Below are 27,291 nucleotides of genomic sequence, written 5' to 3'. Positions count from 1 at the left end.
CGGGGCAGCTAGAATTGCAAAAAAATATTCTGATTATTTCCCATTTGACCAATGAACAAGGACAGCCAATCAGGTTCATTTTGAGCGTGGTTTGGGATCAGCACTGGTCAGTTATTGGTTATTGTATAAAACATATGAATAAATGGGGATTTGTCCCAAAGCAGCTTATATTTACCCAATGAACCCATTACAGAATGAATAGAAGTTGCTCTGTATGTATGCAGAAGAATAAGAGAGAATTATTTAAGGACTTGTGGGTAAATGGGCACATGTGTAAATACAGTCGCCCTGTGTGGCCAATCATTGGCTTCTTCATTAATCTTTATTCACATTAAGACTTTATGCTTTTTTACATCATGCTGAGGCTGAAGCCCCAGAAACGATTATGTAAACTATGAATCCCACCATTGGTTTTACATTAAAAAAAAGACAGTAGGGGCCATTATGGGCAGCAGGTCAGATTACGTATCAAAGACTGGAACCCAAAACCCCCAGCCTTTTATGTTTATAAGAAAATGAATGAAATGTCTGAATACCACTTTCTTCCATCTCCAGTTACTACAGTGATCCAGGGCAACCATACTGGTTGTGGAATCTGTATAGGCCCCTAATATTTCTGAGGGCCCTTAAGGGTAATAATACTGTCAGAAGGTCCAGATTTTCTTCAAATCCAAATGATTTCCTTGCCAGGAGCCTTGGCATGGAAAATAACTCAACCAGCATCGCTATACTAGATGGCACATGACATAGACAAAGACCTCAGCTAGTGCCCAATACTAGATATCACCAGACATAAACAAAGGCCTCCACTAGTGTCCCTATACTAGATGGAACAAGACATAGACAAATACCTCAGCTAGTGCCCAAGTACTAGATACGACCAGACATAAAGAAAGGCCTCCACTAGTGTCCCTATACTAGATGGAACAAGACATAGACAAAGACCTCAGCCAGTGCACCTATACTAGATAGCACCAGACATATCTACTTTGGTAATTGTGTTTGGAGGCCAGATCCCATGTAAGTTTGTACAATGAGTAGAGCTATGAAATTCCTTATAAGCACATGAAGGTGGGGGGGTATTGTAAACAGTGAATAATGTATCTTTGGTACCAGGAGGTTGCTGTCAGGCAGTAACTTTCATAAAATCCTCAAAATCATTAGGATTCCAAAGGCTACAGCGGTGCATCTTCATCACTGTGCTCGGTGGAGACCTGGAAGTCTTTGAGAATTTGGGAGACGTTTTCTGAACCCTGACCAGACAGATCATCCAGATCAGAGTCTGGGGTCGCCAGGTTTGTAGGGTCATCAGGCAGCATAGAAGGGTCAGGGGAAGGAGGAGCCTTGGGGACTGGTCTGTGGGAATTCTTCTGAGACATTGACCTCCTGCTATCCCGAAAACTGGCCAAAGGAGGGCGCAGACGAACCCCCGATTGGGCAGTTCCTTCAATGGCTTTTTGCAGCTACAAGAGGAAAAGAAATTAGTGAAAAATCTTTAAGGTGATCTTTATTAAATGTTACTTTCAATAAATTTAGTAGATAGAATGTCACATATGACATCTCTTTTGGTTCAGGTGTGGTGGGTTTAATACTTTTGGGTTCAAATATCCATTTCATTGACTAAAATGTGCTCCCCAACTAGTCTTCAGGCTGGACCCCCTTACCCCATAACAAGGTTACAGATATATAGAAACAGTCACCTTGCTATAGTTCCAGGGGTACCCAGGGTACAAATAAACACTCACCCCAAATCTCCCCCTAACTGAGCTTCAGACTGGGCCCCCTTAGCTCATAACAAGGTTACAGACATATAGAAACATTTGGGGTGTCACCCTGCTATAGTTCCAGGGGTACCCAGGGTACAAATAAACACTCACCCCAAATCTCCCCCTAACTGACCTTCAGACTGGGCCCCCTTAGCTCATAACAAGGTTACAGATATATAGAAACATTGGGGTAACAGTCACCCTGCTATAGTTCCAGGGGTACCCAGGGTACAAATAAGCACTCACCCCAAATCTCCCCCTAACTGACCTTCAGACTGGGCCCCCTTAGCTCATAACAAGGTTACAGACATATAGAAACATTGGGGTAACAGTCACCCTGCTATAGTTCCAGGGGTACCCAGGGTACAAATAAACACTCACCCCAAATCTCCCCCTAATTGACCTTCAGACTGGGCCCCCTTAGCTCATAACAAGGTTACAGACATATAGAAACATTGGGGTAACAGTCATCCTGCTATAGTTCCAGGGGTATCCAGGGTACAAATAATCACTCACCCCAAATCTCCCCCTAACTGACCTTCAGACTGGGCCCCCTTAGCTCATAACAAGGTTACAGACATATAGAAACATTGGGGTAACAGTCATCCTGCTATAGTTCCAGGGGTACCCAGGGTACAAATAATCACTCACCCCAAATCTCCCCCTAACGGACCTTCAGACTGGGCCCCCTTAGCTCATAACAAGGTTACAGATATATAGAAACATTGGGGTGTCACCCTGCTATAGTTCCAGGGGTACCCAGGATACAAATAAACACTCACCCCAAATCTCCCCCTAACTGACCTTCAGACTGGGCCCCCTTAGCTCATAACAAGGTTACAGACATATAGAAACATTGGGGTAACAGTCATCCTGCTATAGTTCCAGGGGTACTCTGGAAAGGATACTAGCACTCACCCTAAATCTTATCCTAACTGGGCTTAATGCTGGGCACCCTAACCACTGATCTAGGCCTCTTGGGCTCCAATCAAAAGTGTGGGGCGCTCTAGTATCTAGTACCCTCTCACCTCTTTCAAAGCGACGACTCCTCTGAGTTTTCCCCCGTGGGTTATGTAGGCCTGGCTGAGTCCGAGGAGGGAGAAGAGAGTGTGAGTCTGAAGAGAAGAGACAGTCAGTGAGTATCATTATAACTGGGAGGCCACTTAGTGCTACTGGGCAGGAGGGTTCCCTACCTTATGAAGGGATGTTCGCTCCACAATCTGGAATGGTGACGGGTCAATCAAGCAGCTGTCGAATGAAGCCCGTTTTGAAAGTTCCTGCTGCTCCCACACAGTGATCTGCAAGTGCAAAGCCTTTCAATGTAATTTCAATACCATTTGAACCTGTTGCTCTATCACATCCCTCTGGATATTTTTCATGGCAAAGCATTGTTTCTAATTGCAAGGCTCATTTCCCAAACATAGGGCCAGAATGGGACTAATATCTGCTAAGACAGGGGCCTTTTACCCTCTATTAAAATACCTCTGCCTTTTCTCTTACCTCTTCCGGTGTCATTTTCTCTTCAGGCTCTGATTCCTGTAAAGAGTCGACAGTTATGCCTGTTAAATTATAAGCTGCAGAGCATTTCTTATTTCTTTAGAGGGAGGGGGTGCAGACATTAAAATTCATGAAAGGGTGCTTCTTCTGAAGTTCTTGGGACCCTAATATGAATTCTGTGGGCTCAGTAATGAACACTAAAAGGGCAAGATGGAGACAGTAGGACAAGATGAAGACAGTATGGCAATATGAAGACAGTAGAAAAAGATGGAGACATTAGCTCCAGGTGGAAACAGTAGGACAAGATGAAGACAGTGGGGCAAGATGGAGACAGTAGGACAAGAGGGAGGCAGTAGGGAAAGATGGAAACACTAGGGCAAGATGGAGACAGTAGGACAAGACGGAGACAGTAGGACAAGATAGAGACAGTAGGGCAACATGGAGACAGTAGGACAAGACGGAGACAGTAGGACAAGATAGAGACAGTAGGGCAATATGGAGACAGTAGGACAATATGGAGACAGTAGGACAAGATGGAGACAGTAGGACAAGAGGGAGGCAGTAGGGAAAGATGGAAACACTAGGGCAAGATGGAGACAGTAGGACAAGACGGAGACAGTAGGACAAGATAGAGACAGTAGGGCAAGATGGAGACAGTAGGACAAGATAGAGACAGTAGGGCAAGATGGAGACAGTAGGACAAGATGAAGACAGTAGGACAAGATAAAGACAGTAGGACACGATAGAGACAGTAGGACAAGATAAAGACAGTAGGACACGATGGAGACAGTAGGACAAGATAGATACAGTAGGGCAAGATGGAGACAGTAGGGCAAGATGGAGACAGTAGGACAATCTAACACTTGGCCCATATTCCTGCAATACATTTTTTTATCACCTCACATACTGCAGATCATTCATCCTCTCCTCTAATTCCTGTTCAACATGAAGCCATATTTGCATAGAGCAAATGATTTTCTATTGTATCATCTCAGCACAGACCCTCATATTCCTCTGACCTGTGGTGTGTCTTGTGGTTTTGGTGCCTCAGAGCCACAGAAGATTCTGTAAATTGCTGCACGAAACCTTCCACAGGAACTTTCTGGAAGAGAAAGAAAGTTGGTAAAGGAACCAGTAGAAGCCCGAATAAATAATACATTTGGTACAGTATTGACAGGATGGAGAAAGGGGGTTAGATATTGATCTCTGCAGCAGGAACTCTGAGACTGGGTTATTTACCAACTTATTTGGGTACTAGTGTCCCAGTGTTGCACAGTCTGCAGGGAAAGCTTAATCTTTTGCTCACTGGAGATACCCAATTCTTATGGGGATCTTACGCAAGAGTTGGAGATAGCACATATGGGAAAGTCTACCCTCAGAAGGAAAGAAGGGCTGAGGGTCCAGAGTTTAACTCTTCTGCCCATTGAGAGCCATGATGTCCTCATTTGGCATTGGCACAGATGATATTTTCTGTTTCTCTGTTGCTTTGGGTCCAGCCATGATTGTTATGGAGGATTGATCTGTATATTCTTGGTTCCTAAATTATATCAGTGATGTGGCTTACCTGGTTGTGCCTGGGAACTTGGAGGCTCCACTGAATTATTTGAGGGGATGGGACCATTACATTCCTCAATAGGCTGAAAAAACAAGAAACAAATTACATCCCATTGTGCTCCTTGACACTCTTTAACAAAGAGGGTTGGTTGTGATGTAATTTATTTTAATAATATGTACGTTTGTGGTTTCTTGCTGTGTTTGGTCATTGGCTGCTGCTAAATTCCACTTCTGGGCTTTCACTTCACCCCAGGAGCACAAATGAAGCCTGTTACATACTCACCATGACTGCAAGAGGGAGGCTGCTGTAACCACCAATCAGGCAAATTAGGGACTTCTCACTGAGAAACTGCCCCCCCCCTCATTAATGACCTTACTTGCCTCTCAAATGCTTCTCTGTTTTCATACCTTACCTCTTTCTTCTCTTCCTCTTCACCTGCCGTCTCCTCTTCATCTACATATTTGAATGAGTCTCTTTTTCCTGCTACATCTGCAGCCTTTTGACCTCTGTATGGTGGAGAGGCCAGGTGCTCCCTTCGCTCTCGACTGAGGAGTCTCTCCAACAGCGCAGTGATCTCGGATCTTTCTACAGAGCCAAGCAGGACCATACTATCTGGAATAAATAGTTTCACTCAGGGTGACTGGGGAATGGGGCCGGTTCTGGGTTCTATAATTTTACAATGTAAGTTTCTAGACCGACATTGTACATTGCCTAAAGCTTTGTACCTGCTGACTCAACCAGAGGTAGCGCTTTGTGGGTGCAGCTTTGCAGAACCTTGAGCAGGTCTCCATAAGTGCAGCATGATGTGATGTAATGGATGTCTCTGACCATGATGTCTTCTACAAAGATGTTATATTTACTGGCAGAAAGGAGAAGATAGTCATATGCTAAGTACATAGAAACAATAAGAACAGAAAGAATTTGTGTTTGTGCCCTGTTCGGTTCTGTGCCCAGATTCCCCAAATTAGCCAATACATTTTGGAACCAACCCAGTTGGCCTGGCAGTATTTTGTTTCCAGAATGGGCAGCTACCCAATAGGTCTGGCCAGTACAGCCAGAACACCTGCCTTAGGTGGCACATACCTCTTGTTGGCTCGGCATGGAGGGGATAGAACTAATGTTAGGAGGATTTTCAAGCTTTTCTTTGGCAATAGATTAGCTGAGCAGCAATCGGGCAAATGTTTGCAGTGGTATGGGAGGTCTCACCTAACATGGCATGAGGAGAGATCAGGCAGGTACGGCAACCTCTTGGTCTGGATGATGGAGTCGTATAAGCTTGGCTGAAGGTTCTGGGCAACAACATTGGCCATAATGACAGAGATCAGCATGGGAAGGATGTGAGAAATCTGCCCGGTCAGCTCAAAGCAGATCACAGCCGTGGATACGGTGTGTGTAACAGCCCCTGTAAGAGCTGCAGCTCCTAGAGAACAACCAATAGGGAGAAGGGTTAGATGGGCTCAAGCTTCAGCTCTGTGATCAAGCTGCATCTCCCAGGGAACAGACAATAGAGAGAAGAGATAGATGGGATCAATCTCCAACTTTAGGAAACAACCAACTGGGTGAAGGGTTAGATGGGATCAAGCTTGGGCTCTTAGGGAACAACCAATAGGAAGAAGGGTTGGATGGGATCAAGTATCAGCTCCTAGCAAACAGCCAATAGGGAGAAGCATAGATGGAATCAAGCATCAGTTCCTATGGAATGGCCAATAAGGAGAAGGGTCAGATGGGATCAAGCATCAGCTCCTAGGGAATAGCCAATAGGAAGAAGGGTTAGATGGGATCAAGTATCAGCTCCTATGGAACAGCTAATAGGCAGAAGCATTAGTTGGGATCAAGCATTAGTTCCTAGGGAATGACCAATAGGGAGAAGGGTCAGATGGGATCAAGCATCAGTTCCTAGAGAATGGCCAATAGGGAGAAGGGTAAGATGGGATCAAGCATCAGCTTCTAGGGAATAGCCAATAGGAAGAAGGGTTAGATGGGATCAAGCTTGGGCTCCTAGGGAACAGCCAATGGGGAGAAGGTGGGATCAAGCTGCATCTCTCAGGGAGACTACTATAGGGGGAAGGGTTAGATGGCTATTATTAGGATGTTATATTAACTCCCAGTGAGAGAACACAAAGGTTCCCAGCAAGTGGACCACGATGGAAATATAATCACCAATTACTGCGTAGCCTCCAGGTACGATCTTGTACACAATTCCATCAAACAGAATTCCATTGGGGAAGAGATATGCCATTAGCTCCCCAATTAACCTCCCAAAGGCTGCCCCTGTGGAACAAAGTAAATGTTCAGCCTCTGTTTGTCATGATGGAGTCTTTTTTATATACAATCTGGCACAGCATAAAATCTATCGGCTATAAAGTTCAAAGCCCTTGAAATCCAATGGCAGGAGAAAGTAGAGTCACCCAATCAGAGGCAGGTTTGCTGAATTTGAGGAGATCTGCACCAATCTTTGTCAGGAAAGAGTACAATTACCACTGGCATTAATATAATGATACCACCTTTCCCCCCCCCACAGTGACCGGCTGGGTTTTTCTAATATCAGACCCGTTCATCTCATCACCAGTCTCTTACCAAGCACAAAGACTGGCATGAAGGTGCCACATGGTATTGGCATTGTAGTTGCAATGACCGACATCAGGAACTAGAAAAGGAAACACAAGAGCATTGAGCTTATTAGAGAAAACTGTTACATACAGTTCAGTCCTGTCCCGTCCATGTTACATACAATTATCATTAAAGTCTATACTGCCTGGTTCTGGTCCTTCCAATCTATTTTACGCAGTCCTGTCCCTTCCATGTCCCATCTATATTCCTTTCCCTGCACTGAGAGCTCCCGGTACCGGAGGCCCAGTTCATCACAAAGACTTCTGTCCATCCAGCAACAACCTTGCCCCTAATGTGCCCCACTGAGCCACTTTAGCTCCAGTTCTAGTACCAACACGATGGGCACTGCATTTTATATTATACTATAGAGACTAGACCAAGTGCTCTTCCTACATTAATGACAGCACCCAACAGAATGTGTATATATTATGTCTCTAGCCACTAATACCATTAAGATCCCTCATATTGGCCCACCTATAGCGCAAAGGGCACCCTGACTGTATCTGCTCTGGTCACAGGTCTAATCTGACGGACAGGTGGGTGACTTACCTTCATGACAAAGAAGAGTGGAAGAGTGATAAATACATTCGGATAGACAAAAGCAGCAGAACGACCCAGCAGTGAGGGGTCCCCTGTATATTTTGTCCACGTGTGGTTATCAAACAGGACACTGATACTCTCCCGTGGCATGAGCTGTGGGGCAGTGAGAGAAAGACAAGGCATGAGACAGGGCAAGACAGGTATAGGGAGAGATAAAACATAAGGGACAGTTGTGAGTTCCAGTTCCCAAACTGGGGTGACATAAAGGCAAACAAGGAATCTGGATCTAAAATACCCTTGACTGCCAAACTGTAAGTCCACATGGCAGGTAGGTCATGGTATGTATCAGCTGAAAGTGCCTACTCACTGCCCTTTAGAGAGAGGAATTTTTTTTTGACGCGCGTCTTTTTTTTGGACGCACAATAATGCCATACAAGTCTATGGGGTCATTTTTGTGGCAAAACAAGGTGAAAAAATGTGCCCATCCCCACAAAGGACCAAAGTGCAGAAATGTGGCATTTGGATGGTTCTAGGAGTGATTCCTGGGGGGGAGGTGCGGGGGGTACTTACCGCTCCAGCCATATACTGCCCAAAGCCCGGAGGGAAGGTGAGAGTCGCAATGCAGAAGGTAATGGCAGCAGGATAAATGAAACGACTGGCACAGACACAAAGTAAAAAAAAAAAAAAGAAGAGAAATTAACTTACTGTTATAAAATCATCATTTAATTCCATGGAATTTAGGAAATCTCCTATATTTAGTCATTTCACATTTACATAGAAGGTGAGATTGAATAAAGACACACAGCCATGACCTTGCTGGTCGTTCCTGCTACTAACGCCGGTATTAGGGCATTTTAGAGAATATAGTAATGGGAATATGGAATTGTTGAGAGCTGAGGGTGTAGAGAAAATGATCTTAGGTCCTAGTGGGGGCAATTTCCAATCCAAATGACTACGTGAGGAGCTGCGATGGATTTATAAATGATACACTAGGCAAACCCAAGGATTAGTGATGTGTGGGCCGGCCCGAAGCCCATGTTTCAGGTGGGTTTGGTTGACACCTGCTCCCGAACTTACTGTGCCCCACTCCTGTGTAAGTGGAGTCTATTTATAGTCCCCACCCCTTCCGTGACATCAGAGTCAGGGACGAGTCGGGCTCAGATATATAAGGATGCAGGCGGGGGTGGGACGGGTCGGTGCGGGCAGCACAACATTAGGGGAGGGTTGAAAATTTACCGACATGCACATCACTACCAGGGATTAAATTCAGTATTTCATATTAGCGATGCACCGAATCCACTATTTTGGATTCGGCCGAACCCCCGAATCCTTCGCAACAGATTCGGCCGAATACCGAACCGTATGTGAATCCTATTTTGCATATGCAAATTAGGGGTTGGAAGGGGAAAAAATGTTACTTAGTAATTTTGTGACAAAAAGTCACGCAATTTCCCTCCCCGACCCTAATTTGCATATGCAAATTCAGATTTGGTTCGGCCAGGCAGAAGGATTCAGCCGAATCCGAATCCTGCTGAAAAAGGCTGAATCCTGGCTGAATCCCGAACCGAATCCTGGATTCGGTGCATCCCTATTTCATATAAACTGTGCTAATATTCTAGATAAAAGGAGATTCCATATACTGTCACCCTGCTGTCCGACTATTGCACCCCCACTGTCCTACTTCATACCTACTACATCATGAAAAGCAATTAAATGCGTGACATGAACTGCCCCCCATAAAGCCTTGTGTGTTCATAACCATAATGACATTCTTCAGAACATAATATTAAATGTGATCCCATAGCAAATCTTCAGATAACCCCCACATATGTCAGACTTACAGGCCTATAATTGCCAGCCTGAGATTCCCTTTTTAAATAATGGAATTTCCTTAGCTTTCCTCCAATCTATATATACCATACCAGATAAATGTAAGTTTGAGAAAATCAGATAAAGCAGCCTGGTGAAAACTAACGTAAGTTATCTAAGTACCCAAGGGTGTATTCCATAAGGATTTGAGGCCTAAGTACCATGTTTGAGCTAAGCCTTCTGTACTACTACAGAGTAAGTTCTGTTACTGCTCTGTCTATATTCAAAGGGAAAGAAATGATTCAGCACAATTTTCAAAGACCACAGTTACCAAACCATTTCTCTCTTTTTTGGGGCTTGCCTTCCCTCAAACTTTGGACCAAATCATTGTATATTTAATATTCGGGTTTAATCATTTTTGGATTTGAACCCAGCAGCAGTTTCTTTTCAGCTGAACAAGAAGCATATTCCAGTCCTTAGCTAATGAAGTTCTAGAGCAGTGTTCCCCCACCAGCGACTTGCAGGCAACATGCTGCTCAACGACCCCTTGGAGGTTGCTGCCAGTGGCCTCAAAGCAGCTGCTTATTTTTGAATTCTTGGCTTGGAAGAAAGTTTTATTTAAAAAAAAAACAGGTCTACTGCCAAATAGAGCCTCCTGGAGGCTGCCAGTCCACATAGGGGCTAACAAATAGTTGATCACAGCACTTATTGGGCACCCCCAGGAACTATTTTCATGCTGTGTTGCAACTCTTTTTAAATTTGAATGTGGCTCATGGGTAAAAAAAGGTTGGGGACCCCTGTTCTAGAGAGTAGACCAGGAGAGTATTTGGCTTGATAAAAGGGAAGTGTTCTGGAGAAAAAAAAACCCAATGATCAAAATGCCTGGCCCTTTGGTGTCTCAGTCTCACTTACTAGCGGCTGAGGAAGCTGCTCAGAGTCTGGTTCCGGCGGATCCCTTCCACCACCTGTCGGTTCATGAACACAAAAAAAGCACCAAGGAATCCGCAGCAGATTCTGTAACGGAACAAGAATTATTTTACTCTTAGCATGTGCTGGGCCAGATCCTATTGGATGAGAAATGCTTAAGTCATGGTTCCCCTGAATCAGAATTGAACTAGGAGAAACTTTTTCATGACATTGAATCCAGTCAATGAAAGAACTACAGGCAATACCAAAGAGGTTCTGGATAACAACCAGCCAGCGGCCCTACATTTATATGAGCACATCTTACCCAATGACAGCAAATGCCGGGAGTTCCTGGAGGTCAAAGGGAAACTCCATGCGGAAGTTGGTACGAAAGAGAGCGGTGATAGTAACTGAAAGAGAGGGAAAACGCACAGGTACATATGTCTAGGATTTACCTACAGAGACTATAACACAGATAGTTGGAGGAGGAGTGGCTGGGATTATCTGAGGCCCATCTGTATTTATTGTAATCTAAAGATGTGACAATGCTACATATAATCTGTATATCATAAAGCATTCAGGCCTAGCTATAGCCAATACAAGATTAGTAGTTGGAGGAAGAGAGGTGGACCTATCTATAGTCATTATAAGGTGATTAGTTAGAGGAGGAGAGGTGGGATATAAGGAGACCTAGCTATAGTCAATACAATATTAATAGTTGGAGGAGAATAGGTGGGATTTTAGGAGACATATCTATAGTCAAAACAAGATTAGTAGTCGGAGGAGAAGAGGTGGGATTATAGGAGACGTAGCTATAGTCAATACAATATTAATAGTTGGAGAAGAGGTGGGATTATAGGAGATTTAGCCATAGTCAATACAAGATTAATAGTCGGAGGAGAAGAGGTTAGATTATAGGAGACCTAGCTATAGTCATTATAAGGTGATTAGCTAGAGGAAGAGAGTGGGATTTTAGGAGCCATAGCTATAGTCAAAACAAGATTAGTAGTTGGAGGACAAGAGGTGGAATTATAGGAGACCTAGCTATAGTCAATACAATATTAATAGTTGGAGAAGAGGTGGGATTAAAGGAGATTTAGCCATAGTCAAAACAAGATTAGTAGTTGGAGGAGTAGAGGTGGGATTATAGGAGCCATAGCTATAGTCAATACAAGATTAGTAGTTGGAGGAGAAGAGATGGGATTATAGGAGACCTAGCTATAGTCAATACAATATTAATAGTTGGAGGAGTAGAGGTGGGATTATAGGAGACCTAGCTATAGTCAATACAATATTAATAGTTGGGGAAGAGGTGGGATTAAAGGAGATTTAGCCATAGTCAAAACAAGATTAGTAGTTGGAGGAGTAGAGGTGGGATTATAGGAGCCATAGCTATAGTCAATACAAGATTAGTAGTTGGAGGAGGAGAAGTGGGATTATGTGAGACCTAGCTATAGTCATTATAATAACTATAGAGGAATGGTTATTTAGATGGTTTTGAATGGAATTTATGATTATGGGGTCAAGACAACATGGCTAGGGGTGTAGATGTCAGAATGTTGTGTTGCAAGGCAACAGGTTACTTTTCATGTGAATTCTTCCCTAAATTGTACCATCAGTTAATCATGTGAAACATCTACCCACCGGCGTCCTTGTTCCACACGGCAAATACTCGGAACATGAAGGCACTAAAGGTGGCAGCAAAGAAACCCCGCCAGTAGTTCCTCACCGCAAAATAGGAAGAGGTCACCTCAATACTAAACAGAACACCTGTAGGAGATGGAAGGGGCAGGAAAATACAGTATGAAATACATTAAGTGCAATGTAAATATTTCTTCCTTAAATTCTCAGATGTGACCAGAATCTCTCTACACTGTGCCCCCCGAATCGAATGATCTCATGCCCCTAGTGTATATGTTCCTGCCAGTTCCCTAACCCTGTGCCACCAGCTCAACTGCCCTTCAATCTGCTTCTGTATTTATTAACCCCTTACCCATATTGTGTATGTTCCAAGCACTTTCCTTACCCTACTCCTACTTAACCTTCCTCCACACTAGACCCAAGTCTGCTAAACTATTGCCCCCTATTGGGTATCTTCATTTTGTTGCTGTCCAGTGTCCAGATTGTTCTCATCACAATTCCATACAGACAGGCCAACTTAATCCATATCATCCAGTCCTTGATTTCCTTCTGCCTCCTTGTACTTTATGCTCCAGGGGCAGTAGATACTTAATACCATTACCCTGCTGGTGCCATGGAGTTAGTTGACCTCTCTGAATGTGATCAGTTTCTCAGTTTTGAGTCAATATCCTATCACTTGCCTCCCAGGGGGGTTCCGAAGCAGCATCCAACACCAACAGCACATCCCACTGTGAGAACGTCGGTGTAATAATACGCTTGCTACTGAGAGATGGTGGTAGGACACATGACACAACCAGCAGAGAGACACCATCGGGAAGAAGTCATGCCACCAAGGAGAGAGGCCCAGCCAGGAGAGAATATTACCATCATTAAGAGAGGCACCACCAGGGCAGAGTAACACCATCACCACCATGGTGAGAAACACCAAGCCACCATGAAGTAGTATCACCACCACCAGCAGGAGAGGCACCACACCACCAGGAGAGAGTACAGTCATCATTGAAAGAGGCATCACATCATCAGGAGAGAATAAGGTCACCATGGAGAGAGACATCACACCACCAGGAGGGAGAACGTTTGCCATTGAGAGAGGAACCATGTCAACAGGAGAAAGTTGGGCCACCACGGTGAGAGGCACCACAGAATAGAAGATTACATATCCACCCAGGGAATAAGAGAAGTAGAAACGTCAAAGGCAAGATATAGGGAAATAATCCAATTAAACAGACAAAAGCACAAGGGGGGCAGAATATAGTGCATGTGATGTTAAAAAGTAATTCATCAGAGAGACACTGTGAGACAACCAGAAGTGACAGACAGTGAGAGAGATGCAAGTAGTATGAGACACAGAACTACAAGTATTATAATTACGGAGGCCACACACAGTACACAAGAGAGGGCACACGGTGAAACAGTGGAATGGAAACTTATTATGGGATATGCAAAAGGCCAAACATATTAGTGGGACCGTGGGAGAGGGGCAAGAGAGCTACATGTCTGGTAGGGACAACAGAAACAGAATTTTGTGCATTTTGGTGACAAGGTGAATCTTGTTTAGTACAGAGAGAAGCTGTTATCTCTGGGGAGAAAAGCCCAATGGCTTGAGAGAAGGTTCCAATTCCCATTGAGAAGGCTCCCAGTCCTATGAGGAAGTATCAAAGGTTCCAACTCCCATTATAACCTGTTCCAACTCCAAGTAAAAGATTCTGACTCCCCATTAGGTTTCAATTCCCAGTGGAAATGTTAAACTCATAAAAGAAGCTCAATTTTCCTTTTAGGGCTTCAACTTCCCATGATAAGGTCTTAGTTAGAGAATATTCTTAAACCCTCGGAGAAGCTTCCACCCCTAGATGTTACTAACTGAAAGAAATATGATTACACCCCTAGATGTTACTAACTGTAGTAGAGAAGCTTCCACCCCTAGATGTTACTAACTGAAAGAAATATGATTACACCCCTAGATGTTACTAACTGTAGTAGAGAAGGTTCCACCCATAGATGTTACTAACTGTAGGAAAGAGGGTTCCACCCCATGGCACTTCTCGTGGTTAAAGGGATTCTGCCCCTGCCTGTGTGTAGCTCCCTCTGCCTCTCTCTTGGGCAAGTGAGTGAAACAAATATGAAGGAAACAGAAAATGGCTTTAAGGTTAACACAGAGGGACCAGCACTTGCCTCCCATGGGCGCAGCAAAGCAGCATCCAACCCCAACAGCGCAGGCAGCAGGTAACAGTTCCAGAATCCGGAAAGGATCCTAAGTGGGGTGTTATATACATGTATATATATATATATAGGGCTTTATACAGTGGGGAGGTCAACACATATGTAAAGACACAAACACGGTCTCTTTTACTAACATACGGCCTGTTCCACATCTGCCCAGGGAAATATCCCATAGCAATGCAGGGATGTGCCTAATGTAAGACTGGTCGCTAGGGATGACTGTATGGGCAGATGTATTCCTATGTTAGTAAATGAGAATCACAACGTCAGAGAAATAATCTCACAATTTCCAGTGACCATTGTCAAACCAAACAGCACAAAGTTGCCCCAGGGTGTGAGGGGGTCACTTGTCATTAGATCAGACATTGTCTCCCATCTGCAGGACATTACACAGTTGTGTGGCTGACACATTGTTATGGGACTGTTGGTTGGCTGCTATCAGCCTACTGACCTGTGCTCATCTTGACCAGGTTTATTGGCCAGGCTAACCTTCAATTTGGCTTCTGTATGTCAGGATTCTTCTTAACTTCCAGGATCTGGCCTCCCTATCTAGTAGCCAGTCCACCACCCTCTCCATATTGCTCCAGAGACCTTCAATCAACATAATCCAGAATCTTTCTACCTATACATACTGCTCCAGCATGCTCCTTACACTCAACTCCACTATCTAGTTTTCCCTCCAAGCAACCCTCTCATGTCCCATGATGTCCCATGATGTCCCATGATGTCCCATGCCCCTATCCAGAGTTCCTCCTCCTCTTTCAAGTTCCATCTTCCACTACAATGTTTCTCTTTCCCCATCCTATTCCATCTCCCACTGCAGTGTTCTACTCCTACTCCAGTCTGTTCTACCACTTTACCTCCCTGCTCCATCTTTTTAAGTTTTCATGTTGGACCCTCTCCCTCCTGTCTCAGCATCTACCCCAGATGTTCTCTCACTCCATCTTCATTTTTTCACTTCAGTTTTACCTTGATTCATCCTAACTCAGCTCCCATCCCTCCCATCATTCTCCTACTCTTCTTTATACCACCTACCAACCCTCATGCCCCACACTGACCCATCTTTCATCCCCTCATTCTCCTGCTCCATTCAATTCCAGCTTCCAACCCTCCTGCTCCATTCTGACTGATCTTCTACCACCTCATTCTCCTGCTCCATTCAATTCCAGCTTCCAACCCTCCTGCTCTATTCTGACTGATCTTCTACCACCTCATTCTCCTGCTCCATTCAATTCCAGCTTCCAACCCTCCTGCTCCATTCTGACTGATCTTCTACCACCTCATTCTCTTGCTCCATTCAATTCCAGCTTCCAACCCTCCTGCTCCACCCTGACTGATTCATCTTAACTCAGAATTTCACAGACAGATATGCTGCAGGGTTCAATGGGTTTGTGCAATGTGTTGTAAGAGTAGTTAAACAGTCTACTTTAGGGCCACAATGGGGCCCTGCACTGTTCTGTATAGATGCTGACTGTGTGTTGAAATGTTCTACTGAAGCACTGGAGGTACCTGGGGTCTACTCTATGTATTACAGGATTGCTATGGCCTGTGTAATGAACTGCAGGGGTTGTGCAATGCAATCTATGGGATCATGTACTGCACTGACCATCTCAACTGCCACTTGTGCTACCTAACTGCCTTGTTGGTTTAGAAACCATGGCACTTGGAAGAGTACAGACAATCTTATTCTATGTATGGGGCCCCAAAATGGGTTTCAGACCTGTATATGGGGTCTCCCATTACAACATGTAATATGTTTCACTTGAAGACAAAATAAATCATTCATTTAAAAGGAGTTTGTGACCCCAGAATTAATGTGGCTCAAGACAACACAGCAGAAAAAAAGATATTGAATATTTTTGATTTTTGAGTCCCCCTAGTTTAGTAGAAAAGTCACCCCAAGAGGAGGAGAAAGGGGTATAGTAAAGGTTCAGCTCCTCCACTCCTCTGTGACTAGGGACTATTACTAATCACTAGCCGTGGAGTAGTCAGTAATAGAAGCACTAAAGGGGCTGCTCCCATGGAAAAAAGAATATGGGGGAGCCAAATCCACCCCACGTGATAAAGGGTGGAATTTAAATATCTCAATAGAAATTGTCCCTCCTGCACAGAAAGCCCAGTAATGGATGGGTTAATTAGGGCCCCTTCAGTAATATTGAATGGTTTGTTGAAAATCCCTCCCCTGCAGAGAGGCCAGTAACAGACAGAAAAATAAAGTTCCTATACATAAAGAATACATTGATTCCTCCTGGGTGGATCAATAAAAGTCACACCCCCAGCAGAAAGGACACACCCCTGGATGAGTTCACAGAAGCCCCTCCCCTGCAGAAAAGACACTCACAGCAGCCACTCCAGCTTCACAGCCAAAGCCAGTTGTAGCCAATCAGAATCATCACAAGAGTCAGAGAAAAGGAAACAGTTGTGAATCCAGAGGCACATTCAGTAAGTAACAGCCGGGGGTGGGGGGGGAACAGTGTGGGGCCCGTCCAAGGCAGCTCCTTACCTGGTAAACTCCACAGAACACCGACATGAACTTGCTGAGGACAACTGAGCAGATACTTGCAATGTGGACAAATGGACCCTAAAAAGAACACCGACACTTATTATCCAATATTCTAACCCCACCCCCCAGGAAGCTTATTTCTATGGAACCTTCAAAATAAGGGGGGGTTGTAATTGTATTGAATGGCCTGACCTGCTTCTGGCTCATAATAACATGTGTGGGCTTTACAGCACCAGACATGGGCTAGTGAGTAAGCAGGGATACAGTCATTTTAATATTTCATTAGCCCCCCTATACCCCCTGTAACAGAGCAGTAGTAGGCAGTCCATACAACTGTCACTTCTTCTTCATGGACACAGCCCAGTGTACATTTACACCTCCTATTAATTATCTGGGGATCTCTGATACAAAACCCAACTGCTGTGTAAGGAGCCTCCCATGTGTTTCCATTGGATATATCTGGGTGCAATATAAACTGGGGTCCCCTGTATATGTTTATGTGGAGGTGCGACTGCAGGAGATTGTTATGATGGTACTTGGCTAAACAGAATTGTATCATCGTTACATCTTTCTGCCTATTAATTAGCTAATTATATCATTATAATGTATGCAATAAAGAGGGCACCTTGAGTTACTTACCTCCTTGCCCAAGGGCATGCCACTGCCCAATGAGGCTGTCAGACCAATCACTTTGGCTACAAAGGCTTTTAGGGTCAGATATTCCTTCAGCACTACCCCACGAAGTATCACTTTCAACTCCGGGATTCCTGAACCTGCCAACCCCAACATAGGGTAGATAATTACTCGGAGCCTACGTCATCTTGTAGCAAATTCCTTCTCTGAGCCCACTTTACCTCAGGGTAAATGACTACTCTGAGCCTACTTCATCTCAGGGCAAATACTACTCGGAACCTACTTCATCTCATGGCAGAGTACTACTCTGAGCCTACTTTATCTTAGTGTAAAGGACTACTCTGAGCCTATTTCATCTCAGGGCAAATGACTACTCTGAGCCTACTTCATCTTGTAGCAAATTCCTACTCTGAGCCTACTTTATCTTAGGGCAAATGACTACTCTGAGCCTACTTCATCTCAGGGCAAATGACTACTCTGAGCCTACTTCATCTTGTAGCAAATTCCTACTCTGAGCCTACTTTTTCTTAGGGCAAATGACTACTCTGAGCCTACTTCATCTCTGGGCAAATGACTACTCTGAGTCTACTTCATCTCTGGGAAAATGACTACTCTGAGCCTACTTCATCTCAGGTCAAATGACTACTCTGAGCCTACTTCATCTTGTAGCAAATTCCTACTCTGAGCCTACTTTATCTTAGGGCAAATTCCTACTCTGAGCCTACTTCATCTCTGGGCAAATGACTACTCTGAGCCTACTTCATCTCTTGGCAAATAGAACTGAAGACTGCTAGTAAGTGATATACAAAGCCCATTTCCCAGGGGCAGACAATACACAGTACCTATGGCCTGTGGAGATACAATGTGGCAAAACACTGCAGCAAAGAGAATGAGGACGAGAGGATAAGAGACCCAGGCCAGATACTGGATCCAGACGTTTGGAGAGAGGGACTCGTACATCCACCTGTAGGCTGTGAGACATGGAAATAAGAATCAGGCTCCCAGGGCCACTTACAGACAATCATAAGGCAAATTTGCCAGTTCGAACCAACACCCATCATACCCACTAACACCCCATTGCCCTGCTCTAACTAACCATGCCCAGCCCCACCATCACCCTGCCCAGGTCTATCAAACCCACCCCTTCCTTTCAAGCTGCTCCCCATTTGTGCCAAGAAGAAGAGGACAAGTTGCACCATCATTACAGTGCGGGGGGTTCTGCTGGACTCTGGGGTTGGACAGAAGGGCAAATCCCATTGTGAAAGTGAATGCCGTTACCCTGCAGACTTTTGGAACTGGCATAGTCCATACACCAGCTGACTATCGCCATCATAAAGCCCAACAGAACCAGGAAAATCCAGTCTTCTGCAAGCTTCTTTATGATGTATTGTTTCAGCCGGTGGATAAATCCTGCAACAAGATATCAGGGGGTGAAACATAGAGAGGGAACCGGCTGAATCCAGACATTTGGCTCATACAGCATCACTCTGTATAAAATACCACCACCACCACCACCACCACCACCACCATCATCATCATCATCATCACTCTATCTGCACTGAAATGAATGGGGTGTTCTGCATTCTCATGACCAGTGGCAAAACTAGATGGTACTGGGCCCCACAGAATTTTAGGGCCCCAAACATATCCATAGATTGCTCTGTTCTACCAATAGATATTGAAATTGCTAATTTTCTGGACCTCACAGGGCCCCCAGGGTCTGCTTCCCCTGTAGTTACACCCCTGCTCATGACAGCGCTTTGTTTTACTGTTGATTGTTTGGAGAGATTGGGGTTTCCCTGTAAGAAGTGGGAAGCCGGATCATTTTTAGAATATTCATTGAGCTCAGTCCCCCCCTGATAGGTCTTGTTTTTGTCCACTGACCCACCATAAGTCCTGAGGCAGATGAATATTAATTGGATCAGGTCATTGTATTTCATTCCTTCAGGTTACGGACAGAAATTGTATCGACTCACTAATGGGACTTTTATCTCATTGTTACTTATTATTTGTGCTACAAATACACTGCAATCGTAACACAACAAACACACAACAATGTAGAGCTGCACTTACTGTGGCACTTGGAGTAACATTCTTTGTGGACCTCAGTGGGTTTGGGGGGTTCCACTTGCTCCTTTTCCTGCAGTAACTTCACTGCTTCTTTCCGTGCAAATTGGGAGAGCTCCTCCGTGTAGTGTCCGTACGTCTGTGAAGGCACCAGGTACAGTTACAAATAGAAATATATGAGATCTGATCTCTCCTGTCAAACATGAGCAACCCTACATCCTCACTATTCTATTATATGGACAAGATGTCCAGGGTTACGGTTAGGGTTACAGTTAGGGTCACAGTTGGGATTAGGGTTATGGTTAGGATTAGGTTTAGGATTACAGTTAGCGTACAGTTGTGATTAGGGTTAGGTTTAGGGTTCTGATTACAGTTAGGGTTAGAATTACAGTTAGGGTTACAGTTGGGATTAGGGTTAGGGTTATGGTTAGGATTAGGTTTAGGTTTAAGATTACAGTTAGGGTTACAGTTGGGATTAGGGTTAGAATTAGGTTTAGGATTAGGTTTATTGTTAAGGTTAGGATTACAGTTAGGATTAGGATTACAGTTAGGGTTAGATTTACAGTTAGGGTTAGATTTACAGTTAGGGTTACAGTTGGCATTAGGTTTAAGGTTACGGATAGGGTTAGGATTAGGTTTAGGTTTAGGGTTAGGTTTACAGTTAGGGTTAAAATTGGTATTAGGGTTAGGGTTATGGTTAGGATTAGGTTTAGGATTACAGTTACGGTTACAGTTGTGATTAGGGTTAGGTTTAGGGTTCTGATTACAGTTAGGCTTAGAATTCCAGTTAGGGTTACAGTTGGCATTAGGGTTAAGGTTATAGTTAGTAGTAGGTTTAGGGTTACAGTTAGGGTTACAGTTGGCATTAGGGTTAGGTTTAGGGTTCTGATTACAGTTAGGGTTAGAATTACAGTTAGGGTTACAGTTGGGATTAGGGTTAGGGTTATGGTTAGGATTAGGTTTAGGGTTAGGTTTAGGATTACAGTTAGGGTTACAGTTGAGATTAGGGTTAGGTTTAGGGTTATGATTACAGTTAGGGTTAGGATTACAGTTAGGGTTACAGTTGGGATTAGGGTTAGGGTTAGGTTTAGGGTTATGACTACGGTTAGGGTTAGGATTACAGTTAGGGTTACAGTTGGCATTAGGGTTAGGGTTATGGTTAGTATTAGGTTTAGGGTTACAGTTAGGGTTACAGTTGAGATTAGGGTTACGGTTAGGATTAGGTTTAGGGTTATGATTACGGTTAGTGTTAGGTTTACAGTTAGTAATACAGTTACTATTAGGGTTAGGATTATGGTTAGGGTTAGTTCCAGCTACTTGTCTCTAGCATCAAATTGTAGATGTGCATAAACTCCTACTGTCACTGATTCCTGGTTCAAATATTTGGATTCCAATCCCTCCCGATGACACCCAGACCTTCAAGTCTCCTCCAATTTCCTCTTGAACACAATTCAAATATAGACACATGCCCCCTATTCTTTGCTTCTATACTTCTTCCTCTTCTCATTGTATACCTTTATCCCATTCCCAACTGGAAAACTTCTCTCCAGCTTCTGCCTGTCTCTACAACTCCCTGCACAACCTTTAGGTCTCTACAACTCCCTGCACAACCTTTAGGTCTCTGCAACTCCCTGCATGACCTAAACGTCTCTGCAACTCCCTGCATGACATATCAGACGCCTCTTCCCTGCAAAGACCCCCAGTTAAGAGACACATAAATAATACACATTGATTAATCTGTTTTAATAAACCCTAATCCACAATCTTGTCATTTGTTTCCTTGCCCTTTAGATTGTAAACTCTTGTGAGCAGGGTCCTCTGATCTCATGTTTATTCTGTATCTCCTGACACCAGAAATGATGCCTTTTTTACATCTATAATAATATTGGCTTAGCACGCTACTTATAATTTTTCCATAAAGTATTTTCCAGATGCTTTTACATTACCTGTCTGATCCCCCATATTCCTGTATGAGGGGGCGGCCATATTTGTGCAGCAGGAGTCCGTTAGCATTAAAAACTTTAACTGACAGTTTGAGATTGGACAGTCAGATTTAGGAACTTCAACTCTCAGCAAAAAACCAGCATGACCTATAGGTAAGTTTTATTGTACATTCATATTTTAAAAAGTAGTTTTTTAGTGTCAGTATCACTTTAAATGAATATGAGACCCCTGTTTGTTAATAATAAATGTAAAGACCTGCGTAAGAAAGAAATGATGATGATGAAGATGAAGAAGAACAGTGACAGGACTGACCTCCCTTATTATTAATTCCCTGTTTTACATCAAGTTCCTAATTAACCCTTTGAGTTCTGGTCACTGTTTTGGAACCACTTCAGCAGTTAAAGAGGATTCTCCTGCCCTATTCTTTGTTTTTAACCAAAATGGTGTATTTTTTCCCCAGTGTGAAACATTAGGAAAACTCTGGGAAGCCACAAGAACATCTGCACCACGGTATATGTGTGGCACGTGCTGAGTGTGGCGGGGGGGATTCAGTAATTACAGAACAACTGAAGCCCCATTACATTGAGAAGGGAGTAAATAATTCACAGCATTGGGATATAAGATGTGGAACCCCTCTGCCCCCCTTATTCATGGTCCCATTACCCAGAATTCTCTTTGTCCTGGAGTAGGATGGAACGATACTGGGGAAGAGCTGGGGGCAGTCAGTGCATTGAGTAATAGACACAGGTAGTAACAACCTCCCTCCCAACAGCCCCAATAATGGTTCAGCACTGACTCTCTCCCAGCAGCTGGTGTATTGAATCAGCAGCGCTACTCTCTCCCAGGACCCAGTGTATTGAATCAGCAGAGCTACTCTCTCCCGGGACCCGGTGTATTGAATCAGCAGTGCTACTCTCTCCAGGCAGCCGGTGTATTGAATCAGCAGAGCTACTCACTCTCGGAACCTATACTAACAGATTAGTAACTTTGCTGAATACCCAGGACCTCCTGGAGCTTCTGGACTAGAATCACAACCCAAGTGTAACCCCTATAGACCCTGTAAGGGAAAATAGATTTCAACCCCCCCCCCCATAGATCATACTCCCCACCTGCAGACTGCAGAGAACATTACCCCCAAATCTTTGGCTCTAAGAAAGTGTGGCCCTTGACGTTAGGGGCCGACCCCCGGAAAGTCTTGTTTGTGAGGTGAAAGTGTTACAGATGTTACAGACCTGCAGGTTAATATGAGTGGCCCCTGCCCCACACTCATTATGTACAGCAACTCCGCACGTCACACTCACCTTTCCCTTTATTTACCTTATAATTAACCCTTATGTCTCTTTAATGAGTCTGCACCCGGGAACAGCTCTCACCTTCAGCCCCACACAGGTAAGTACCACAGAATTACTACTGATTTATCCTCTACAATCATCCCAATCTGTAACTGGGGTTATTTACTAATGAGCCGCTGAAAAACTTTGGGCCCTGTAAGTAGTGGGGAGTATAATTGGGGGGTAAATGGGCCCTGTAAGTAGTGGGGAGTTCTTTTAGGGGTAAATGGTACCTGTTTGTTTCATTGTTAAAGCAATGGCTGGGGAAAGATGGGGGTGGACTGATGGTGCAAGGGGGGGGGATGATTATATTTTTGGGAGGAATCAAGGGGTGACATGTAGGGAATGGAATGTAAAAGATAAGAATTTAACAGGCATTGGGGGGCAACAAGAAGGTATGACAAAAAGGAAACTCTTGCTGGGGGGGGGAGCTCTATTCTTTGGTCTCTGCCAGCACCTTCAGTACAGGACCCCTATAGTAATGGTATACCCCAGGCAACTGTAATTTTCATGGGCGGGTCTCTTAGATTGCTCCGCCTACAAAGGGGAAATTGAGTTTGTACCTGAGCAGGATTTCACTGACCCAGCAGCCAGAAGTGTTATCATTAGGGAGGGCCAGAGATAAGAAGGTACAGACCCAAAGTGTTTCTCATTACTGGATATAATGGCAATAAATATACAGACCTAGTGAACTTCCCCTTTAATAATGCCTTTACCTAATGTAAAAGTTTAGTGGTGCTTCACCCACAATCTACTGACGTCTCCCTGCTGCACCCCTGTACATAGAGTGGCCCTTAGAGACTCCCCAAAAAGTACAGTACTCCCCAAAAAGTACAGTGTCACCCAGACACAAAAATCTGTATAATAAAAGTCCTTTTCAAATTAAACATAAAATCCAATTTCTATTTTTTATTAAAGTATTCATAGCTGTTGTAAACTCATTTAAACATCTCAGCTGTCAATCAAATATCACCTGCCCCTCCTCTATGCCTTAGGCAATTACTTTCACTTTCCATTCAGCACTTCCTACATGTCACTGCTCTCCCCACATTCCCCCCAATCTCTAATTACCATTTAATTGTGTAGCCAGGACATGGGGATGGACATCAGCTCCCCCAATCTTTTCACCATTTAATTGTGTAACCAGGACATGGGGATGGACATCAGGTCCCCCATTCTGCTGCACAAACAAGATTCTGAGATGATACAAGACTTGTCTTAATAACAGTGTCCACTAAATGGCTCCTGCCTGCTTGTTATAATTATAAATTTCCAGACTGAAGGAAACAAGATTCATTTATATAGTGTAATTAAAGTTCATTTTGCTTGACTAATGAGATAAAATAGGATTTTGAATATTTTTTTGGGTGACGGGTACCAAGAAATTCTAATTTCTTTCTATGGGACAATCTGACAGTCACATGAGTACCAGGAAATACACTCCCCCGTGCAAAGGAAGCAGAGACAGTCACACGAGTACCAGGAAATACACTCCCCCGTGCAAAGGAAGTAGAGACAGTCACACGAATACCAGGAAATACACTCCCCCGTGCAAAGGAAGTAGAGACAGTCACACGAGTACCCGGAAATACACTCCCCCATGTAAAGGAAGTAGAGACAGTCACATGAGTACCAGGAAATACACTCCCCCGTGCAAAGGAAGTAGAGACAGTCACACGAGTACCAGGAAATACCCTCCCCCGTGCAAAGGAAGTAGAGACAGTCACACGAGTACCAGGAAATACACTCCCCCGTGCAAAGGAAGTAGAGACAGTCACACGAGTACCAGGAAATACACTCCCCCGTGCAAAGGAAGTAGAGACAGTCACACGAGTACCAGGAAATACACTCCCCCGTGCAAAGGAAGTAGAGACAGTCACACGAGTTACGAGTGCAGAAATGGGAGCACCCTCAGCTGTATTACATGCAAAATACTCAAGTTACTGCAAATCAGCAGAAGATTTGGTGCCAGACAATTCAGTTTGGAGTAGAGACATTAAGGTGCTACTTGGGTGGGACATGGGTTTGCACTTTAAAATTCATGGAAATGTGCAGTGTGTGTATAGGGAACCCTGTTGGACTCTACAGCTTGCTCTTCACTCATATCACTTGTTTATATAATGAGTGTATTAATGGGAGGTGCAATATACGATCTTATGGGTGCAAATCTGAGCAGGTTTTGGCCCTAGTGCTGCACCTGATAATAGAAATGGGGGCCCATGATCATTTAATCCATCATAGTGTCCCTGTACCCAGAATGTCACATTATACCCGAGTGGAACTGCCCCTTCCTAGCATGCTCGCCCCCCAGTAAAACCAGTAGGTCTATAAATAGCCCCAGGAAAATTCCCAGTTTACACCTGGTTTGAGGTTTTGGCGACCTTCCTTTCCCAATTCCATCAGATTGGCACAGGCCCTACCTGTTTTTGAGATGGGCGCTGCTCCTCCAGAGTTTCCTGTAGAGGAGGGGGTGATGTCTCGCTGGGGATCCCATAGCTGGAACAGTCTCGCAGTTGCATATATTGGTACTGAGGATCATCTCCCCACCAGCCTGACTTCCGCTCATTGCCTTCACTTGCCTTGGGGTCCTCCATGTGAGATAAGTGCTTATCTTTGCTCATCCCTCTGCCTGTCAATCATTCCTCCTTACTGTCCCTTGTCCCTCATAGGAATTAACCCTACTCTCTGGATGTCTCTTTCTCTCTCTCCTCAGAGTTGACCTCACTTTTTCTTTTTAGAATCGGCCTCTAGATTCCAGAAGTCACTTTCCAACTGAAGTCTCCATATTTGACAGGTATCTCTCTGCCCCCCAACAGTCTCTTACAGTCTAGAACTCCTGTAGCTGTCTCAGACTGACAGTCCTGTGCACTCCTTGGACAGTCTGTCCCTTGAGGGCTCCACTAGAGACATCTGGGGAAGGTTCAAGTACAGGTATATGGAGATGGGGATATATATAGACCAGCACGTGACCACTTGCAAAACCTGAGATATTAAATAACAGTCAAGGAGCCAGAGACGTGTGGGTGAGGGAAGTGACAGTCACATAGGGACAGTGACACCAGGGCAAGAAAGAAAGAGAGAGTAAGGAGGGGAGTGAGACTAAGTGCACTGGGGGTGCAACAGATGGAGAGAGACAATCAAAAGTGACAGATGGACAAGAAGGGAAAGAGAGATGAGTGAGGGGTTCCCTAGTGAGTGAGGGCAGTGTGAGACAGATACAGGGGTTCCCCAGTGAGTGAGGGCAGTGTGAGACAGATACAGGGGTTCTATAGTGAGTGAGGGCAGTGTGAGACAGATACAGGGGTTCCCCAGTGAGTGAGGGCAGTATGAGACAGATACAGGGGTTCTATAGTGAGTGAGGGCAGTGTGAGACAGATACAGGGGTTCCTCAGTGAGTGAGGGCAGTATGAGACAGATACAGGGGCTCCCCAGTGAGTGAGGGCAGTGTGAGACAGATACAGGGGTTCTATAGTGAGTGAGGGCAGTGTGAGACAGATACAGGGGTTCCTCAGTGAGTGAGGGCAGTGTGAGACAGATACAGGGGCCCCAGTGAGTGAGGGCAGTGTGAGACAGATACAGGGGCTCCCCAGTGAGTGAGGGCAGTGTGAGACAGATACAGGGGTTCCTCAGTGAGTGAGGGCAGTGTGAGACAGATACAGGGGTTCCTCAGTGAGTGAGGGCAGTGTGAGACAGATACAGGGGTTCTATAGTGAGTGAGGGCAGTGTGAGACAGATACAGGGGTTCCTCAGTGAGTGAGGGCAGTGTGAGACAGATACAGGGGCCCCAGTGAGTGAGGGCAGTGTGAGACAGATACAGGGGTTCCTCAGTGAGTGAGGGCAGTATGAGACAGATACAGGGGCTCCCCAGTGAGTGAGGGCAGTGTGAGACAGATACAGGGGTTCTATAGTGAGTGAGGGCAGTGTGAGACAGATACAGGGGTTCTATAGTGAGTGAGGGCAGTGTGAGACAGATACAGGCGTTCCTCAGTGAGTGAGGGCAGTGTGAGACAGATACAGGGGCTCCTCAGTGAGTGAGGGCAGTATGAGACAGATACAGGGGCTCCCCAGTGAGTGAGGGCAGTGTGAGACAGATACAGGGGTTCCTCAGTGAGTGAGGGCAGTGTGAGACAGATACAGGGGTTCCTCAGTGAGTGAGTGCAGTGTGAGACAGATACAGGGGTTCCTCAGTGAGTGAGGGCAGTGTGAGACAGATACAGGGGTTCCTCAGTGAGTGAGGGCAGTGTGAGACAGATACAGGGGTTCCTCAGT

At 44.7% G+C, this 27,291-nt stretch overlaps 1 protein-coding gene across 1 annotated transcript; it reads right to left on the bottom strand.

Moving 5' to 3' along the window:
- Positions 1-1,080: 1,080 nt before the first annotated feature.
- clcn1.L (chloride channel, voltage-sensitive 1 L homeolog) lies at positions 1,081-26,203 on the bottom strand. Its single transcript, XM_018224665.2, has 23 exons — positions 25,443-26,203; positions 19,754-19,886; positions 18,959-19,090; positions 18,523-18,651; positions 17,687-17,820; positions 17,048-17,125; positions 13,005-13,083; positions 12,328-12,453; positions 11,009-11,093; positions 10,690-10,791; positions 8,539-8,623; positions 7,978-8,121; positions 7,396-7,465; positions 6,979-7,089; positions 6,025-6,238; positions 5,544-5,677; positions 5,231-5,430; positions 4,828-4,900; positions 4,283-4,365; positions 3,267-3,302; positions 2,960-3,064; positions 2,795-2,881; positions 1,081-1,463 (listed from the first exon to the last, which is right to left on the bottom strand). The coding sequence occupies exons 1-23, from the start codon at positions 25,641-25,643 to the stop codon at positions 1,176-1,178; spliced, it is 2,829 nt and encodes a 942-aa protein (XP_018080154.2). The 5' UTR covers positions 25,644-26,203; the 3' UTR covers positions 1,081-1,175.
- Positions 26,204-27,291: the final 1,088 nt, after the last annotated feature.

Source organism: Xenopus laevis, chromosome 7L (genome assembly GCF_017654675.1).
Source record: "Xenopus laevis strain J_2021 chromosome 7L, Xenopus_laevis_v10.1, whole genome shotgun sequence".
Taxonomy (NCBI): domain Eukaryota; kingdom Metazoa; phylum Chordata; class Amphibia; order Anura; family Pipidae; genus Xenopus; species Xenopus laevis.
The sequence above is the reverse complement of the archived record's forward strand: the minus strand, read 5'-3'. Positions and strand labels throughout refer to the sequence as shown.

Excerpts from the sequence above, each read along its gene's own strand:
- clcn1.L (XM_018224665.2), bottom strand. The coding sequence starts at position 25,643 with ATGAGCAAAGATAAGCACTTATCTCACATGGAGGACCCCAAGGCAAGT. Across the intron at positions 2,882-2,959 it reads AGCGAACATCCCTTCATAAG|ACTCACACTCTCTTCTCCCT; the intron begins GTAGGGAACCCT and ends TCTTCTCTTCAG. Across the intron at positions 1,464-2,794 it reads GAGTCGTCGCTTTGAAAGAG|CTGCAAAAAGCCATTGAAGG; the intron begins GTGAGAGGGTAC and ends TTCCTCTTGTAG.